The sequence below is a fragment of the Gopherus evgoodei genome, chromosome 14 (assembly GCF_007399415.2).
Source record: "Gopherus evgoodei ecotype Sinaloan lineage chromosome 14, rGopEvg1_v1.p, whole genome shotgun sequence".
NCBI lineage: Eukaryota > Metazoa > Chordata > Testudines > Testudinidae > Gopherus > Gopherus evgoodei.
In genome coordinates, this window is record NC_044335.1 from 33,642,603 (window position 1) to 33,662,523 (window position 19,921).

Consider the following 19,921-nt stretch of genomic DNA (forward strand, 5'->3'; position numbering starts at 1 on the left):
GATGTACATACAGCGCACAATCGTGGTGAAACCCAATGGGCCATTGGCTTTCAGTTGAGCTCTCCCATGACACTTGTTAAGAACATAACCCAGGAGTTACTCACAGACCCCCCCCCCCCGCTCTTACTACTAGACCCCACTCCCCAGAGCTGGGGATAAGGACATAAGAAGGGGACTTCTAGCCCAGTATTCTGTCTTCTGAGAGGTGCCAGTGTCAGGTGCTTCAGGAAGCATGACCAGAACAGGGCAGTTATTGAGTGATCCATCGCCTGTCACCCAGTCCCAGCTACTGGCAGTCAGAGGTTTAGGGACACTGAGAATGGGTTGCATCCCTGACCACCGTGGCTAATTGTCATTGATAAGTAAGTTCATGGAGGATAGGGCCTCTTCTTTTTTTAACCCAGCTATATTTAGGCCTTCACAACATCCCCTGGCAATGAGTTCCACAGGCTGCATATGAGACGTGTGAATAATTAGTGTTTGTTTGAAACTTGCTGCCTATTAATGTCAGTGGGTGACTCCTAGTTCTTGTGTATGCCGGTGGGTTAGAATGGAAGTTCTTTAATGGGCTGCCAGAGCTGTAATTCCCCTTCCACCCACGTGGGGGTGACACTGAGCACAAAGTATTCCAATCCAGAGGGAAAAAGGCTGGACAAGCCAAGAGGACACCGAGCATTAGCACAGTGTGTTCCAAGGCCCTCAGCAGCCACGCACCAAGGAGCTGACAGCGTCACTCACCTAAAGCCCAACGGTCTCTGAAAATCCCAGCCTCCGTGGTGCTGTTCCTGGTCAGGCCATGTGGGGAAACTGAGGCATAGTACACAAAAATGAATCTCCGCTTTAGGGCACCTGGGAAGAGCAGTATGGGGCCCTGGGAATAATCCAGCAAGCTTAGTGCCACTTGGCATCCCATCCTGAGTAGTGCAAGGAGCCTGTAACTCAAAGCATGGTGGCCTGACCCCAGCTGCGTCAGGTTTCACGCGCTGCCGGGCCCCTCACACCAGGTTCAGCGATGCAGGAGGGGAGAATGGGCGAGCCAGGCATGTGTAGCATCATGACATTGTCCTCGCCCACCTTCTAGGGCTCCAGCTACATGGGGGCAGGGGCTCTTTCCCTGGCACTCGGGGCTGGCACCAGTACCCCTCTGTGGTGCTAGGGCAGGGGGAAATCAGCAACGGGCGCTCTCCCCTGCCAGCCAGTGCTGCCCCAATATGGGGCTAGGTGGTGCTGTGCTGTGGGACACAGAGCGAGGGGCTCACTGGGGAGGGAGTTATGCTGTGAGGGAAAACTAGGGGCTCAACAGGGGGCAGTGTGCTGTTGGGGACAGAGTGAGGAGCTCAGCGAGGAGGGGGGCGGCTGCGCTGTGGGGTCACATGATGGGACTTTCCCCACCTGTAATGTCTACGATCAGCCCCCTATGGCTTCCTGGGCCCCTACTGGATTTTTTTCCCCCTTATTCTCGCCTGAGCCTGCTCTGGGCAACACCCATCCTAGCTGCTTCTTCATCCGGCTGTGTCCCATGGAGCCCCACCTCCCCGTCCCCTTATGTCACACACGGCCAGTCACAGACAGGTGAGGGGCAGATTCCTCAACAGATTTTATTGTTAAGGCTGGGATTGGCTGTCAGTTGCTCTGGTACAGCCCCAGCCCCATGGATATACAGCTATTCAGCCAGACAGAGCCCAATACATCAGCAGTACAGTCGGACATAAGAGCCTGGTACATTAGCAGTACAGCTGGAGCCTGGCGGAGCCACAGCACAGCACACGGTGTTGTTTCCGTTGGAGCCTGGTACGTCACCGGTACAGTCAGAGCCAGAGCCAGAGCCAGAGACTGGTCCATGGGTAGCACAGTTGGAGCCTGGTACGCACAGAGCTGTTACAGTCAGATCCAATTACATTCACAGCTTGTTACCGTTGGAACCCAGTTCAAACAGGACCTGTTACAATCAGCACAGGCAGCGGTCGCTACATTCAGGCTGTCACAGTCAGAGCCTAGCCTTATAGTGCCCAATACAGGCAGGGCTTACAGCAGTAACTCTACACCATCATGAGTCTATTACACCTGTAGCCCTCTACTTACAGTGCCGATTACAAACCCAGTACAACCAGAGCTGGTTACATACACAGTTGCTACAGTCAGAGTCCGTACAGAGTCCATTACTAGGCCCAGCAGTCAGAGCCTGATGCAGTTGTTGGGACCTAGCCCAGGCTAAAGCTGTTACAGCCAGAGGCTGGTACAACCAGGCCCTTTTACAACCGGAACCCAACAGTCAGAACCTGCTACAGTTGTGGCCTGCAACTATTGAAACAGTTGGCACAGTTGGAAGCCAGTTGAGTACCACATTCCCACAGGCCCTCTTCTCATACCACCACCCCCGCCGAGCAATTCTTTGCCTCAGCCACGCTTCAGCCAGCATGGCTCCTGCACACACGCCACGCCACTAAATATCTACGCAGGTTAGTGCACAGTGCCCCGCCCCCTTGCACCTGTGCCCCCTGGGGGAGACACCCTGAACACCCAACGTCTGTGGGGAATAACCGTGAAGGGAGCCAAATGCAGACACATGGGCCTCCCAACCTCTCAATGAGAACCCAGGCTGGGGGATGGGGAATGGCTTTGCAGTGCATCCTGGGAAAGGATGGAGATGTGTGTGTGTGATCCCCAACTCCCCACACACATCAGGACAGATGTGGGCAGGGGGCACTCGGGACAGAGAGAGACATGGTGTGTGTGTGTGTGGGGGAGAGACTCCCAGAAGAGAGGCGCCAAGGACAGACATGTATATGGGGGTGGGTGGGTGACTCTTGGGATGGCTGGATGGCACGGCTGTCTCTGGACAGACAGATGGACAGGGGGGAGGGCTCACAGGAGGGGGGTGTTCATGACAGACAGATGGACACGAGTGGGGCAGGAACAGGACTGCCCTGTGACAGACGGACAGAAGTCAGGGCTGTGACAGGCAAAGGGGGTGTGGGGAACACACGGCCTCCCCCCCCCCCAGAACCTCTTCCCCTCCACTTGCAAAACACCCCCTCCTCCAAAGATTCAGACAGGCTGAGGAGGGGCGAGGAGCCAAGGCAATGGGGGAGGGAAGGTGTGGGGCTAAGGAGGGGGAGGAGCCAAAGGGAAAGGGGCGGGGCCCAGGGGCATTGATTATTTTGTTTTTAAAGGGTTAACGTTGCTTGTGCTGTTGTTTCTGAGATCGGGGCCTCCCCGGTTTAGTACCGTTAGGGGGTGAGTGTCGCGTGGCCCCTGGGGCCGGAGTGCATTGTGGGATAGCAGGAAGTCCTGGTCAGAGGCAGGAGGCATCTCCATCCCCTCCCCCTCCTCTGCTCAGCAGGAGACCTCCATGGTGTGGGCTCCGCTCCCCGGGGCCGGCCGTGGCGGCTGCTGGGGGCTCCCCGACTCGCTGTTCTGGGACAGGGTGCGGGAGCGGGACTGGCTCCCCTCCCCTGAGGCAGCGCTGGACAGCGAGGCGGTGCGGGAGCGCGACAGGCGCGTCATGCAGGAGGAGGCCACTGCAGGGAGAGAGAGAGGGGAGGAGTCAGACTGGCTATGCCCCTCTGTTCTGCCCCGCCCACCAGCAACAGACCACGCCCACCCCTACAGCCCATCCCAGCAATAGGCCCCCATTTGTACTGGTGTGCCCCACAACAGGCTGTGGGGGGGGGGGGCACAGCCAGGCCATGCAGAGGGGAAGGGAGCTCCCCACACAAACTGCACAATGCCCCTTACACCTGTACAGGGAGTGGATGGAGGGGACGAAGGGGGGGAGCCAATGTGGGGTGCATGGGAGGCAGTGCAGGACATTAGGGTGTGGGGGGCAGGGAGCCAGTGCAGGGTGTGGGGTGGGGCAGCCATGTGGGGGGGTCTGGGGGTGCATGGGGGGGAACAGCAGAGAAGGTACCTGACCCCATACTCAGTTTTCTGTCCAGGACGTAGGGGACTGAGAAAGAGAGACAGATGCTTCAGGGGTTGGCCTGGCTGTGGGGCAGAGGCTCAGGGCTGGGGAAGGGCCAAGGACCCAATGCACGGGAGAGGGGGGGGTCTGCGAGAGGGAGTAGCACAGGGCCGGCTCCAGGGTTTTTGCTGCCCCAAGCAGCAAAAAGAAAAAAAACCAAAAACCCGATCGTGATCTGCGGCACTACTGCTGCTGCTTCTGTCTCCGGTGACTGGTCCTTCACTCCGAGAGGGAGTGAGGGACCTGCTGCCGAAGAGCCGGACGTGCCGCCCCTCTCCATTGGCCGCCCCAAGCACCTGCTTGCTAAGTGGTGTCTGGAGCCGGCCCTGAGGCAGGACTGGGAGATTGGGACCCCCGCCTCGTCCCATGGCGGCTACTCACTGTATCCCATGCCCTGGACAAAGTACTTGAATGCCTCGGTCAGCTTCCCAGGCTGAGAGATAAGGACAAGATGGAGATTAGAACCCGTGCCCCACAGCTGGGCTACCCCCAGACCCTCCCCTATTGCCACCCGCCCCCTATATACCCTGGCTGTGCACCCCACCTCATAACCCTCCCTTGCGGCTACCCCCAACCCTCGCTCGATCACTTACATAGCCAGACTGTGCCCCACAACTGTCCCCCTAGAGATCCTGCCTGTACCCCCAGAGCACTCCCCATTATGTCCTTCCAGTGCCTCCCCCAAGCCCCTCCTCCCATGCTGCCCTGTACCCCCCCAACTACCGCCCCAGAGACAACCTCCCCCTCATGCTGCCCTGCACCCTCCATCCCCATTGGGAAGGCAGCTCTCACCTGTGTCAGCTGGGGCTGCCCACCGGAATCTGCCATCTGGAAAACAAACCCAACACTCAACTACTGGGGGGCTCAGGGCTGGGCTAGCAGGGGACTGTGGGTCAGGAGCCAGGGGCACCAGGAAACTTGGGTAGAGGGGAGCCCAGGGCTAGGCTAGCAGGGGGTTGTGGGCAGGAAGTGAGGGGCACCGGCAGAGCTGGGACAGGGGGGAGCCCAGGGCTGGGATAGCAGGGGGCTGTGGGTCAGGAGTGAGGGGCACCAGCAGAGCTGGGGCAGGGGGGGACCCCAGGGCTGGGCTAGCAGGGGACTGTGGGTCGGGAGTGAGGGGCACCGGCAGAGCTGGGGCTGGGGGGGAGCCCAGGGCTTGGCTAGCAGGGGGTTGTGGGTAGGGAGTGAGGGGCACTGGCAGAGCTGGGGCAGGGGGGAGCCCAGGGCTGGGCTAGCAGGGGGCTGTAGGTCAGGAGTGAGGGGCACCGGCAGAGCTGGGCCAGGGGGGAGCCCAGGGCTGGGCTAGTAGGGGGTTGTAGGTCGGGAGTGAGGGGCACCGGCAGGGCTGGGCTAGCAGGGGGTTGTAGGTCGGGAGTGAGGGGCACCGGCAGAGCTGGGGCAGGGTGGGAGCCCAGGGCTGGGCTAGCAGGGGGCTGTGGGTCGGGAGCCAGGGGTACTGGCAGAGCTGGGTAGAGGGGCACCCAATTCTAGGCTAGCAGGGGCTGCGAGTCGGGATGGGGTGGGGGCAGGGGACGTCACTCACCTTGAGGAAGGAGGTCTGGGTGGGATCCAGTTTGGAATTACACTCCACCTGGTTTGGGAGGGGGGCAGGGGGGACAGAGAACAGTGTGAGGGGGAGCAGAGCACAGAGACACCTGGACCCTGAAACACGCTCCCAACCCGACGACAGCCCAAGGCCCAGAGCTCGTTGTGCCCCCAGAGGGCTGGCCAGGGAGTCAGATGTCACCCATGCTTTGCCTGGTATGTGTGGTTTGTAAGGCCTGCAGCCCCCGGCCTGGCCAGTGACACTTTGTATGACAGCTGTGTGGGCCTCAGTTTCCCCTATGTGCTGCATGTCTAAGCAGGGGGTGGGAGAGGGTGTTTACTCTTGCAGAGGCCCAGGTATGACCCTGCCTAGCAGCCTGGATTTCAGCCTAGGGCCAGGACCCTTTGTAACCTAGCAACAGCTGCCCCACGGGCCCAGCAGAACCTGGAGCCATCCGGTTTTGTGAGCTGTTTGCCTGGGACCTACGACAAAGGGAGGAGGAGGGGCTGTTGGGGGAGGAGATATAGGGCCCTGCTGGACAGGGGACAAGGAGCAGCCAGAGCCCATGGGGACGGGGACAGACCCAGCTGGCCTGAGGGCCCTGAGAACACCCTGGGCTGGGTTCAGACGTTCACACGGGCTGAGCGTCACTGCAGGCCAGGGACCAGGGTGGACTCCCTGAGGGGGTTGTGTAGCTGTAGGGATGTGATCCCCAGCAGGTCCAGAGGGAAACCGACACAATCCTGGTCAGTTTCACAGTGCTGGTCAATGCCCAGAGCAGGAAATCCAGCCAGTTTCCGCCAGGGCAGTCCAGAGGGCAGGTGACACCCCCCCCCCCCCCCCTTTAGCAGGGATCAGACCCAAATCAGCTGGGGAGCAGAACCGCGGAGCATCTGCCTGTTCTAAACAGATGACAGGCAGGGAGAGAATGTGCGTGCGTCCGTCTGTCTGGCTATCCATCCCTGCTGGAGGGAATGAACATCCGTGTCCTTGCTGCCCCCAGCTGGGGGTGATGAGCCCAGCTCAGAGAGAGAGAGAGAGAGAGAGAGAGAGAGAGAGAGAGAGTGTGTGTGTGTCCGTCCGTCTGTCCATCCCCAGCAGGAGGGAATGAATCCTGCACTGTCTGGCCCTATCCCCACCACCCCCTGCTGGCGGGAATGAGCCTGGCTCTGGGTGCATGTCCCATTGTGTGGTGTGCTGGGGTTGTGTAGCAGGATGCGCTGTGGGGCTGTGCGCTATGTTGTGTAGCTGAGGGTCTATGTGCTATGTTGTACAGCTGTGGGTGGTTGCGTAGCTGCGTGTGTGAGTGTGTGTGTGTGTAGCAGGGTGCGGTGCAGGGCTGTGCGCTCTGTTGTGTAGCTGTGGCGGGTTGTGTAGCTGCGGCAGGTTGTGTAGTTGCAGGGCAGTGCGCTCTGTTGTGTAGCTGCAGCGGGTTGTGTAGCTGCAGGGCTGTGCGCTCTGTTGTGTAGCTGTGGCGGGTTGTGTAGCTGCAGGGCAGTGCGCTCTGTTGTGTAGTTGTGCATTGTGTGGTTTGTTCTGTTACTCGCCACGGCATCTTCGTGGGGGGCCTGGTCTCCCACCACCAGCATCACGGGGCACCTGTGGGGACAGACAGATGGAAAAGGGATGATCAGAGCGCCCCTCCCCCAGCAGCTGCTCCGGTGGTCGGGGGGGGGGGAAGCTGGGCAGAGCAGAGCACAGGGGTGGAGAGGGTTAGGGGTCTGCTGGGTGTCCCCCCTCCATTCCTGGGAGGTTCTGGGGACAGGCCCCACCCCTAACCGGGGGGCTGAGAGTTACTTGGGTGGGCAGTGGTATGGGGCTGCTGTGAGGTGTTTGTGGGGTACCGGGGGAGGAAGGGGGTCCCTGTGGGCTTGTGGGGGGCTGAGAGGTATTAGGGCACTTATGGGGGGCCATGAGCAGGGGTGTCCTAGGGGGGCTGTGGGGTATATGAGGGATACCGGGGGGGGGGGGGGGAGGGCAGGCTCACTTACTTCAGGGTGACGTCTCCTCCGCGTTCGAAGTTCAGGTCCCGGCGGCTGGGAGGGAGGGAGGGAGGAAATGGGGGTCTGAGAACTGCCCAGCACCCCCCACATCTCCCAACACAGCCCTGACCTCCCCCCCCCAGCTCCCCCTGGTCTCAGCACAGGGGGGTGGAATCAGCAGCAAACTTCCCTGCCTGGGGCCCCCAGGTCACGTCTGTCCCATGAGCCTTTATGGTAACTCCAGCCTCAGTCATGGCAGCCATGATAGAGCCCTCTTCCCCCACCCAGCACCCTCCAGCCCTCTGCCCCCACCCAGCACCCTCCAGCCCCCACCCAGCACCCTCCAGCCCTCTGCCCCCACCCAGCGAACTCCAGCCCCAAAGCTGAGCCCTCCCAAACTCCAGCTACCTCCAGCCCCACCCCATTGCCAAGCCCCCCATACCCACCCTGCCTCCAGCCCAGCCCCACAGTTGAGCCCCCCACACACGTGTTATAGCTGCTCCAGTAGAGCTGAATGTTGCTGAGGTTCGGGGCGCCAACCAGTGCCTCCCTGTACTGCTGGACCAGCTCCGTGCAGCTGGACAGCTCCTCCTGGAGGGGGGGCGGGGGGAAAGAGGGCATTACTCTCCAGTTACAGCCCCCTGCCGGTCCTGTTCTTCCCCCTCCCCCTGGCCAGCCCTGCCCCTCCCAGGTCCTCCTGGGTGGGCAGGGTGTTATGTCCAGTTACAGCCCCCTGCTGGTCCTCCCCCCCCCCCCCCACGCCCTGCCCACACAGCTACATGCAGCCAGACAGCTCCTCCTGAGGGGGGAAGGATATTACTGACCAGATACGGCCCCCCTTGCCAATCCTGCTGACCCTCCCTTCCCCCTCACATGTCCTGCTCCCCGCCTCCTTCTTCACAGAGCCCTGCCCGTCTAATCTCCCTCTGCCCCAGGAAGATCCCTGGGTCTAGCCCTTGGGAGCGCCAGGAGTGGGGCCCACCCCTAGTCCCCGGGGTGACACGCAGATTCCCCTGTCACCTGGCTGAAGAGATGGGCCAGGATCATCTCGGGGATGGACGAGGTCAAGCCGCTCAGCTGGGGGAGAAAAGCAGAAGGTGAGAGGGGGCACTGGGGATGGGGCAGCACCGAGTGGGGTGAGAGAGATGTGACTGGGTATGGGGGGGAATGCCAAGAGCTGACCTTAGGCCAGAAGGAAGTTCCCTCTGATCTCTCCAGCTGTCCAGGGTCTCTGTGTGGTCCCCCAGACCTGTACGCCCCACCCCCGGCACAACTACCCCCATACAGGAGAGCCAGAGGAAGGGACCCCCAACCCCCCTACCTTGTGAGCTGCCCAGTCCATCCAGCCCTTGGCATTGGGGTCAATGTTGATTAGAACCAAGCCCTCCACGGTGTCAGGGTGAGAGAGCTGGGAGAGGGGGGAGAAGAAAAATAAGGGTGAAACCAGCCCCCATTCCCAGCCCCCACTACCCCCTGCTAGCCCAGCCCTTGCCAGCCCTGTGCTCCCGCCAGCCCTCCCAATGTCCCTCACTCCTGACCTGCAGCCCCTGCTATCCCAGCCCTTCCCCCCCCCAGCTCTGCTGGTGCCCCTCACTCATAGACCGCATCCCCCTGCTATCCCAGCCCTGTGCTGCCCCCAGTCCTGATGGCCCAGCCCTTCTCACTCCAGCTCTGCTGGTGCCCCTCACTCCCAAACCGCAGCCCCCTGCTATCCCAGCCCTGTGCTCCCCCCAGCCCTTCCCACCCTAGCTCTGCTGGTGCCCCTCACTCCCAAACTGCAGCCCCTTGCTATCCCAGCCCTGTGCTCCCCGCAGTCCTGATGGCCCAGCCCTTTCCCCCCAGCTCTGCTGGTGCCCCTCACTCTTGACCTGCAGCTCCCCTGGGCCTGTGTCACTCACACTATAGCGGGCAAGGATGTAGGCGCCGGCTCCCACCCCGATGCCAATGATGCTGGTGAAGCTGTGGGAGGAGCAGGAGGGGTTAATAAACCATGTGTTTCGGGGGTGAGGGAGACGCGTTGTTCCTAGCTCCCACGGACCATGAAATCCGGGTCTTATCTGGTCACCGGCCCTACAAATTCATGCCCCCCCCCCCCCCCCCGCAGTAACAGGGAGCATGTCATGGTGACCTGGAACAGGCGACAGATGGATGCAGGCCTTGGCTGCACGATGTCACCCAGGGACAGTGTTTAGATCAGGCCTGGTGCACGAGGCCAGCACGGGGCTGGAAACCAATGCCCCAAAGCCGGGAGGTCGGATGCGGCTGAACTGGGAAACAAGGGGCCAGATTTCGTCTCTTTCCTCTTGCTCTCTGTCTCCTGTGGGTCTAAGGAGCGTCTGGCTCAGCTGCTCCAGGCTGGCTTTCTTGCAGCATGGCTGAGAGCTTGAGACCAGACAGGCAGCTGAACGCGATGCCCTGAACAGCCCGATGCTGCTCTGAGTTTGCCAGGTCTCGGCACAGCTGATCAGGCTGTGAGCTGGGCCTGGGTTTTGCCAGCAGTGAGGCTGCAAATGTGTCTGTGACAAAGGGAATTTTCTGTTGTATTTTTGAGGCCTGTGTGTGCCTCAATTTCCCCAACACATTGCATGGGGTGACAAAGCAGGGGATTTTCTTGGTGTTTTGCAGGAGTGGTGTGTGTGCCTCAGTTTCCCTGTGTGCTGCATGTGTAACAAGGTAGGGGGAGGGGGTTTGTTGTTACAGAGGACCAGGTGTGACCCTGCTTAGCAGCAGGGACACTGACATCGGCCTGGAGATGGGGGACCCTAGCGACCAAAAGGCCCAGCCCAGCTTGGAAGGCAGCCGGTTCTGGCCAGTGGGAGGACAAAGAGCTGAGGAGAGAAGGGCCCAGTGACCTGACCATCCAGTTCCAAGCAGGGGGAACAAAGGCTGGGAGAGGGCCCCAGTGACCTGTTTACCTGGGACCGAAGACAAAGGACAGGGGAGGGGCTGTATGGGAGGTGCTGTTGGGTGATTGGCTGGAAGGAGGGGGCGGCTGGAGTGAGGAGAGGGGGCAGCCAGAGCCCACCTGGATGTGGGAGAGACCTAGATGTGCTGTGCTGTGCTGAGGGTTGCTAGGCCCGAGAACCTCCTATGCTGGGTTCAGACGCTCAATAAACCTCCTGTTTTATGCTGGCTGAGTCATTGCAGACTAGAGATGGTGGGGAGGGGGCGCTTTGCTCCCTGGGGGGCCAGAGCAAGGGGACTCCCTGAGGGGCCCATGGCAGAGCCAGGTGTGCTGGAGGCACAGAGGTGCAGTCTCGGGAGGCAGCAGGGCCAGAACGCCTATCCCCAGTGAGAGAGAGCGATCTTCCCGCCAAAGTGGGGTTTCTCCCAGGGGCCGTACAGAGCCAGGAGCACCAGGCCTGTGAGTCCCTGACACCTGGCTACCCAGCGGGGTGCAGAGGAGTTGCGTTTGCTCTTAGGGCAGGCGAAGGCCATGTTTAGCCGTGAGGACGCTCTCTCCCATCGGTGTGAATACCCAGCCCCATGGGCGGCAGAAGCTGTGCGGGTGGGAGAAGCGCTGCGCACACGGACGCTCACACTGGAATAGTCACGCCCTGGAGTGACACACGCTTTGCCGACATTGGCTGTAGTGTAGACGTGGCCTCAGAGACACAAGTGGGGGCGTTGCCTGCTGTCTGAGCATCCTGAATGGGACAGGCTGACCCTGTATCAACGGAAACGTCGCAAAGACAGTCCCCAGGACATGGCCACCCCAGAGGAGATGGGTCCCCTGCCTCTCAGCAAAAATGCTGGCTGGAGAAGGAAGGACTGGGGAGGTGGGAGCTGGGAACGGGCAGACACCCAGACGCAGCCGGAACACAGGGTGCCTCCGGCTGGGCCCCGGCTGACCCAAACCGACGGAGCCTGGTTCACACGGTGCGAGGCTGGGCAGTCCCGGGGGCTGTTCGCACCTTTGGCTCTTTGTTCCATCTCGATTAACTGAACAGACCAGAGATCAGGGTCTGGCCAGGCACCGCATAGACCCCCCGACCCCGAGACAGGGTCCCCCCCCACACCTAAGCTCTGGGAGCCAATTCCCCCCCAGCCAGCCCCACAGTGGCAGGACGGGGAGGCATGCATGCTGTGTTTGTTCCTGCCCCCCACTCACTTCAGGTACTGCAAGATGCAGGGGATCATGTCGGCCAGCTGGTCCAGCGACGGGTACTGGTACCTGCAGGAAGAGGGCACATCAGTCAGGTGGGTGGGGGGGGACAGACTGCACTGGGAAGGGATGGGGGGCTCACCCCATGGGGAAGAGCAGGAGGGGAGGGGAGCAGAGAGGGATAGGGTGGTGGTGAGGTGTCTCTTTCCAAAGGGAAAACTGGGAGTGGGGAGAGCAGGGTGGAGAGCAGAGGGTCTCACCCCATGGAGAAAGCGGGAGTGGGGAGAGGAAGGGATGGGGAGCAGGGGGTCTCACGCCAAGGGAAACAGCGGGGATGAGGAACAGGGGGAGGAAAGGGTGGGGGACGGGGAGGGGATGGGGGCAGGGGGTCTCACCCCAAGGGAAACAGTGGGGCGCCTTCCTCCATGCCAGGGGCATCTACGTGAACCACCACGAAGTTCTTGACGATCTCCTGCATGTCCTCGAAACGGAAGAGCGTCTCGAAGCAGGACTGGTCTGGGGAGGGCGGAATAGTGTCAGAGCAGCAGGGGGTGCGAAGGGGGTTCTGGCTGTGGGGGGAGCTCCCAGCAGGGGGCAGGAGTGGGATGGGAGCTCCCAGCAGGGGGCAGTGGTGGGGGGGCAGGGCAGGGGGGAGCTCCCAACAGGGGGCAGTGGTGGGGGAGTGGGATGGGAGCTCCCAGCAGGGGATGCTAGGGGGGCAGGGCAGAGGGGAGCTCCCAACAGGGGGCACTGTGGGGAGTGGGATGGGAGCTCCCAGCAGGGGATGCTGGGGGGGCAGGGCAGGGGGGAGCTCCCAGCAGGGTGCACTGGTGGGGGAGTGGGATGAAGCTCCCAGCAGGGGGCGCTAGCTGTTGGGGCAGCAGGGTCACAGCACTGGCTGTGGGGGGAGCTCCCTGGAGGGGTCCTGTCCCCACCCCCAGCTCCACTTACGGTTGAGCCCCACATCGTGGTAGGTCAGGATGGCTGGGCGCTTGGGCTTTGGGGTGCCATGGACGGTGAAGGCCACGAGTCCATAGGGCGTTTCCACTGAGTGCTTCTGCCAAAGAGAGAGAGATGGGGGCTGTGAGGCGTGTGAGGGGCTGCCCCACGGCTGGTACACGTCCCCGGTGGAAATAGCCGATGCCGTTGCAGAGAGGGGGCTCCCCACTTTCCAACAATGCAGGCTGGGCAGCCACCGCCCAGGGGATGCCTGAGATATTGGTCCTCAAAAAGTCCCTGCCCCCGATCCATGGCCCATACCCTGCCATGGGCTCCCTACAGAGCTGGTAACCCCCGACTTCAAATCCTGACTCCCCAGCGGAAGCAAGGCCAGAGTACCTGGGGGTCCAGTGCTAATGTCCTGCTCCCCCACACCCAGGACACTGCGAGAGGAGTTCAAGCCAGGCAAGGGTCAGGGCAGCTCAGACAACAAGAGCCAGGACTCCTGGGTTCTCTCCTCAGCTCTGGGAGGGGAGTGGGTTCTAGGGCCAGATGGCGGGGGGCTGGGGACTGGATGGGGTGTTGGGGGGGCAATACAGCAGTGAGCACCCCTCCTCCCCAGCGTGCTCTTTGCCCTCTGACCTTGCCTGGGATGGGCTGCAAGGGGGGCAGCAGCAGGGGCTTCTCCTCAGTGATCTGCACCTCGTGGAGCTCAGTCATGGCTGCGCCTGGGGGAGAGGGAAGAGCAGGGGGGTCAGAGCAGGACATAGAGACACCTGCCAGTGCTGCCCCTTCTCCACCCCGACACACAGACCCCCCCCAGAGCCACCCAACACATGGACCTCCCCGAGTCACTCCCTGACACATAGACCCCCCTCGAGTCTCTCTTCCCCGCAGAGTCACTCCAACACAGACCCCTCCCGAGTCACTCCTCCAGCACTGCCCCCAGATTCATTCCCCCAACACACAGATCCCTCCTACAGCCATGCCTTGACACACAGACCCCCCCGAGCCACTCCCCCAACACCACCCCCAGAGCCACTCCCCCGACACCACTCCAGAGCCACCCCCTGACACACAGACCCCCCCAGAGCCACCCCGACACACAGACCCCCCCAGAGCCACCCCCTGACACACAGACCCCCCAAGTCACTCCCCCAACACACAGACCCCCCCGAGCCATGACTTGACACATAGACCTCCCTGAGCCACTCCCCCGACACAACCCCCAGAGTCATTCCCCCAACACACAGACCCCCCCAGAGCCACACCTTGACACACAGACCCCCCTAAAGCCACCCCCTGACACACAGACACCCCCCCCCGAGTCACTCCTCCGACACACAGAGCCCCCTAGAGCCACCCTGACACACAAAGCCCCCTGGAGTCACTCCCCCGACACACAGAGCCCCCTAGAGCCATCCCCTGACACACAGACCCCCTCCCCCCAAAAAAAATACCCAGGAGATCCCTGTGGCCTGAGGTGCTCAGCGACCTCCACTGCACATCCCAGGAGCTCCCTGCCTAGTCCAGCCCCCTACCCTGCTCTGGGCAGGGCCTCAGGAGGGAGGGGGCTTTTCCCAGGATTGGGGCTGGGGATCAGGCTCAGGAAGACCCTCCCCCCATTGGTGTCCCAGGAAGTTTGGGCATCAGGGTCCATTGGGGGGGCATATTCTGCCCCCCCAATCAGGAGGTGCTGGCTGAATGACCAATCTGGGACCTGACCGTCTCCCACTCATCCTGCCGCATGCCCCACAGCGCCTCTTGCTGGGAAAGTTGTCCTGCCTCTGTCGCCTCCCCTCACAGCACCTGTGGGAGCGGGGATCCAGCCCCACAGTGCCCCAGGCAGGAAGGGGTTAGTCCCTGCAGCCCAGTAAGGGGAGAGAGGTGGGGTGCTCTGGCCAGGGGGAGGTCAGGGGGACGCAAGGTACGATCAGCTGGACCCGACCTAAAGGAGGATGTGAACGGGCACTGAGCTGGGGCACAGAGGGACGGCGTGAGTGGAGCTGGGGCCCAGGCTGCAGCCTCTCTAGATGGCATGTGTGGGTGTGAATGCCCCCACCCCCTCAGGCTGCTGGTTCTGGTGCGCTGTCCAAGGGGGAAGAGCTGCAATGAAGGGGGGATTTTTGCTGGTATTTTGATGACCCCCAGTGCATGCCTCAGTTTCCCCATATGCAGTGTGGTTGCCCAGTAGGGTGACCAGAACGCAAGAGCAAAATATTGGGACACATGGGGCGAGGGGGGAGCCATAGGCTCACAGCTTCCACTGGAGCAATAGGGGAGGAGGGTGCACAGCCCTAGGGAGCTGCAAAGGGGGCACATGGGCCCGGCTCCCGCTGTAAACGGTGGGGGTCTCAGGGCTGGGGCAGGGTGTGGGAGGGGGTTTGGGGTGTTGACTCCAGTAGGCAGTTTGGGTGTGGGAGGGGGCTCAGGGCTGGGGCAGGGGTGTGGGAGGGGGTTCAGGTTGCGGGCTCTGGGCTGTGCTTACCTCAGGTGGCTCTCCAGAAGTAGCAACATCTCCCTCTGGATCCTAGACGGAGGCACGGTGAGGCAGCTCTGCATGCTGCCTTGCCCCCAGGTGCTGTCCCCGCAGCTCCCATTGGCCACAGTTCCTGGCCAATGGGAGCTGTGGAGCCAGTGCTTGCAGTGGGGGCAGCGCACGGAGGGAAATGTCACCACTTCTGAGGAGCTGTGGTAGGGAGCCCTACAACATCGGGACAAATGGCATCCCCATCGTACATCGGTCGGGACGTGGGACAGAAAGTTAAACATCGGGACAGTCCCAACTTATCAGGAGTACGGTCACTCTGTTGCTCAGGGTGGAGGGAAGGGCTGTGTGTGCTTTCAGGAGAGGCTAAAAGGCCAGCCAATGAGGAGTCGTTAAGGAACCAGCTGGAACCGATCCAGATGAACAAGGTGCCCAGTGACCTGATGCCAGCTCCAGTGATGCCTAGATTACCCCTCCCCCAGCTCAGCAGGGGAGCTGAGCAAAGACCCCCCCAGCTGAAGCAGGAAGGGCTGGGAAGGTGGGAGCTGGGGGCAAATGGGGGCTGCCCACCCGGGAAGGGACCAGGGGGTCAGACAGACACTCAGAAGCAGCCATAACACAGGGGTGCCTGGGCCGACCTGATGCTGCGTCTCCCTGCTGCCCTAAGGGCTTCCTGGGCCGCGTCCTGGTGACTAACCAAACCTATTCCGCGTCAGTCACAGCTCTCCCAGGAGTCTGGCTCTGCTCATTGGGTGCGTCAGGAGGGTTGGAGCCCCAGCAGGTCGGGGAGCCCAGGTGGCATCCCCTGAAGGGAGAATGGGACCCCCTGGGGTCCTGCAAGGGGCTGCTCTAAAGCTGGGGGCACAGCACCGATCCTAGGGATCTGGGACACAAGATTGGGGGCAGGGGGAGGTTATGGGTGTTGGGGATGTTATGAGAGTGGTTGCCAGGTGTGGGAACGGTTATGGGGGGCAGGCCTGGCAGCCAGGCAGGGTGTGGGGGAGTTGAGAGGGGAGTTATGGGGCAACAGGGACAGGTGGGGGGGTCATAGGTGTGGGGGAGTTGGAAGAGTCATGGGGAGCCAGGGTGGGTGCCAGGCAGGATGTCACAGGGAGCGGTGGTGTTTGGGGGAACTGAGGGGTTAGGCAGGAAGGGGTGGGTCAGTGACTGTCCAAGCTGGGTCTCTGCCCAGATGCCAGCAGCCAATGTCCCCTCAGTGCATGGTCCACTCCCTGGACCCCAGGCCCTCAGTGCTGGTACAACAAGAGTTAATGCCCTCCCCCTGCCACACAGGGTGTGGGGTGTTTCCAGACCCAGGACATGTGGGGCTCTGGGAAACAGGCAGACCTGCAGTCTGTCTATGCGCTGTCCCATAGGCTGGGAAGGCCCCCTCCCATAATCCCCTGAGCTTAGCTCTCCTGGCCATGGGGCAGATCTCCCTCCACGCTCCTGTGGGGCTTGGGGTAGCTGGGTTGGGCTAGCTTGGGGGTCAGCTTCAGGGGAAGGGGAGAAGACCAGCAGCTGGCTTGGGGTAGCCAGATCCAGTGTCCCTTGTGGACAGATCTCTGCAGGGGGAGGGACAGAGGTGGACAGACGGATGGACAGTTCAGGGGTAGGATGGCTGGGAGCTGGTTGGACAGACAGGTGGAGAGCTCCATCTCCTACACCCCACTCCTCTCCCGGAGCCAGGGATCGAACCCAGGAGTCCTGGCTCCCAGCCTCTGTTCTCAGAGGAGGCCAGGCGGCCCCACGGAGGTGTGCGTGTGTGTCTGGCAAGCAGGGAAGAGACCAACGAGTCTCTTTCCAGCTCCAGGGGAGAGGGGCACAGGGCTGGGCTCAAGAGGGGCCAGCCAGGGCCCGAGACTAGTGCCTCAGCCTCCTCAGGACCCCCCAGAAACAGCCCTGCCCTAGGGACGCTAGGATGGGCCCCCAAGAACCCCCTCCCTCAGGACCCGCAAAGAAACCTCGCCCGTCCTGCCCAGAGCCGGGGAGAGAACCCAGGAGTCCTGGCTCCACCCAGCCCCCACTGCTCTAACCCACAAGCCCCCCCTCCCAGAGCGAGGGTGAGAACCCAGGAGTCCTGGCTCCACCCAGCCTCCACGGCTATGACCCACCAGCCCCCCCTCCCAGAGCGAGGGAGAGAACCCAGGCGTCCGGTCCCTTCGCTATAGTGGGTTTTTCCGCTTGAGATTTCGCGTGTCGCTGCTCAGAGAAAGAGCCGGGAATCGGGCCGGGGAGACGGACACACGGCGCTGCGCCCCCGCCCCCCTCCTTAGTGATCACCCCCCTCGCCCAATCCCCCCGCCAAGTCCTACCAACCCCGCCCCCATTTTCACTCCCTCCCATCGCCCCGATCCCCCCCATCTCAGCTGTGACCCCACATCACCCCACTGTTCCCCCGGGGACCCTGCCTAAGACCCCCTCCCCACCCAGACTGGCCCCCGCTCGAACACCAGCCCCCACCCCGAGGTCCTCCTCCAGCCCTATCTGATCCCACCCCCCGATCCCCCCCATCAGACCCTTTCCAGCCCTTCACCCCCCGGTACCTGCTGTGTCCGCGTATCCGGCTCTGCCTGCACCTCCCTCCGTCCGCCCCTCCACCTTCACTTGCCTTTGACTGACTCTGGATACAAACAACACCCCCCCCCCCCGCCGCAGGCCCCACCTCCTCCTGCACCCGCCCCCCCAGCTCCGGGCTGCCAATCCCAGGGCCGGGGCGGGAGCGCAGGGGACGTCCCTGCTACAACGCTAGCATGGGGGGAGGGGACGAGGAGGGGGAGTGGGGAGGGGTCTGAGTGGGGGGAGGAGACAGGGAAAGGGCAGAGTGGGGGGAGGCAGAGGGGGCAGTATGGGTGGAGGGGGAGAGTGCGGGGACAGGATGGAGTATGGGGGAGGGGGCAGAGTGAGGGGAGTGGACCCATCCTAGGGAGTCCCAGCCCACGCTGGCTGGATTGGGGCCTGGTCCCCTGCTGGAGAAGGACCCCATGGCAGGTGCTGTCCCGCCCCCCGCATGCCTTATTCCTGGGCCCCGTTCACCCAGTCGGACCGGTCTGGGTCTAGCCCCACCCTGCCGTGCACCAGCCAGCACAGCCGGCTTCTCCCGGATCCTCAGCCACGGGCCAGGGCATAGGCCCCCTCACCAGCTCTGTGTGCCTCCAACCATCACAAAACAGGCTGTAGCTCCCAGCCCCACCCCCTGCAAAACACCCCAGTATATAGAACCCAGGTGTCCTGGCTCCCTGCCCCCGCGCCCCAAACCCAGGGATAGAATCCAGGCATCCTAGCTCGCTGCACTAGCTGGTCTGCTGGAGCGGATGGGCCCATAGGTCAGATCAGGGGGGAGGGAAACCATGCTGGGGGGCATGTGAGGGGAGAGGACTGGCCCTTGGGGTGTACAGCTGGCTCCCATCACCCACTCAGTCCTGGACCAGGGTCACTGTGGGACCAGTGTGTGGGGCACTGCCTGAGGGACCCACCATGGGCAGCCCCTCCTGGCAGCCAGCCAGATGTGTCCTTTGCCCCCCACCCATCTGTCCGTCCATCTCCTCCCCCGTCCACCCCCCGTCTGTCTGTCCATCCCATCCATCCATTTATCCATCTACCCTGTCATAAATATGTTTATGACATACCCTTCCCCCGCATCATCCGTCCATCTCCCCCATCCATCCATCCATCCATATCTGTCTGTCCATCCCTTCACTCCCAAACATTCATCCTTCTCCAGTCATCCACCCCATCTCCCCCATCCATCCATCTCCTTCCCTGCATCTATCCATCTGTCAGTCCATCTATCCTTCTTCTCCGTCCATAAATTCATCCACTCCCCCTTCTCCCATCCCCATCCCCCCACAGCCTCCACCCAGCCAGCTGTCCCCAGGGCCACCCCCACCCACGTGGCCAGCTGCCCCCCCACATTCCTGCACCCAACCAGCCACCCTCGATTTATCTTCCCCTACTGTCTCAGCTCAGGCTGGCAGCACCTGTCAGGGGTCAGTGCCACGCCCCTCCCTCCAGCTCCTGGGGTCCCACTCTGGACATGTGAGGAGAGAGGACTGGCCCCTGGGGTGTGCAGTGGGGCTGCCATGGGTGCAGCTGGCTCCCATCACCCACTCAGTCCTGGACCAGGGTCCCTGTGGGACCAGTGTGTGGGGCACTGCCTGAGGGACCCACCATGGGCAGCCCCTCCTGGCAGCCAGCCAGATGTGTGCTTTGCCCCCCTCTATCTGTCCATCCATCTCCTCCCCCGTCCACCCCCTGTCTGTCTGTCCATCCCATCCATCCATCTCCCCCATCCATCTATCCATCCACCCTTCCCCTCCCTCCCTCCATCTGTCCACTCTTCCCCCTCATCATCCATCCATCCGTCCATCTCCCCCGTCCATCTGACCGTCCACCCCCACCCATCTGTTCGTCCATGTCCTCCCTCATCCACCCCCATCCATCCATCCACCATTCCCCCTCATCCATCCATCTGTCCATCTACCCCGCCACCCATCTCTCCGTCCATCCCCTCCCCCCATTCATTCATCTCCCCCATCCATCCATCCTTCTTCTCCATCCATTCGTCCACCTTTCCCTGGTATCTATCCATCCATCCATCCATCTTCCCATCCATTTATCTGTCCACCCTTCCCCTCCCTCCCTCCATCCGTCCACCCTTCCCCCGCATCATCCATCCATCCGTCCATCTCCCCCATCCATCCATCCATATCTGTCTGTCCGCCCCTTCACTCCCAAACATTCATCCTTCTCCGTCATCCACCCCATCTCCCCCATCCATCCATCTCCTTCCCTGCATCTATCCATCTGTCAGTCCATCCATCCTTCTTCTCCGTCCATATATTCATCCACTTCCCCTTCTCCCACCCCCATCCCCCCACAGCCTCCACCCAGCCAG

General features: G+C 62.0%; 1 protein-coding gene across 3 annotated transcripts; it reads right to left on the reverse strand.

The window, feature by feature from the left end:
* Nucleotides 1-1,567: 1,567 nt before the first annotated feature.
* NDRG2 (NDRG family member 2) lies at nt 1,568-17,661 on the reverse strand. Of its 3 annotated transcripts, none has more exons than XM_030533087.1 (16): nt 17,571-17,661; nt 13,179-13,264; nt 12,549-12,654; nt 11,993-12,113; nt 11,604-11,666; nt 9,391-9,451; nt 8,814-8,900; nt 8,513-8,569; nt 7,980-8,083; nt 7,502-7,546; nt 7,058-7,109; nt 5,508-5,555; nt 4,757-4,792; nt 4,346-4,397; nt 3,916-3,949; nt 1,568-3,521 (listed from the first exon to the last, which is right to left on the reverse strand). In XM_030533087.1, the coding sequence occupies exons 2-16, from the start codon at nt 13,254-13,256 to the stop codon at nt 3,296-3,298; spliced, it is 1,170 nt and encodes a 389-aa protein (XP_030388947.1). In that variant the 5' UTR covers nt 13,257-13,264; nt 17,571-17,661; the 3' UTR covers nt 1,568-3,295. The 3 variants fall into 3 exon arrangements, with proteins under 3 accessions (XP_030388947.1, XP_030388948.1, XP_030388949.1); XM_030533088.1 differs by having other exon boundaries at nt 3,911-3,949; XM_030533089.1 differs by lacking the exon at nt 3,916-3,949.
* Between the last annotated feature and the right edge of the window lie 2,260 nt (nt 17,662-19,921).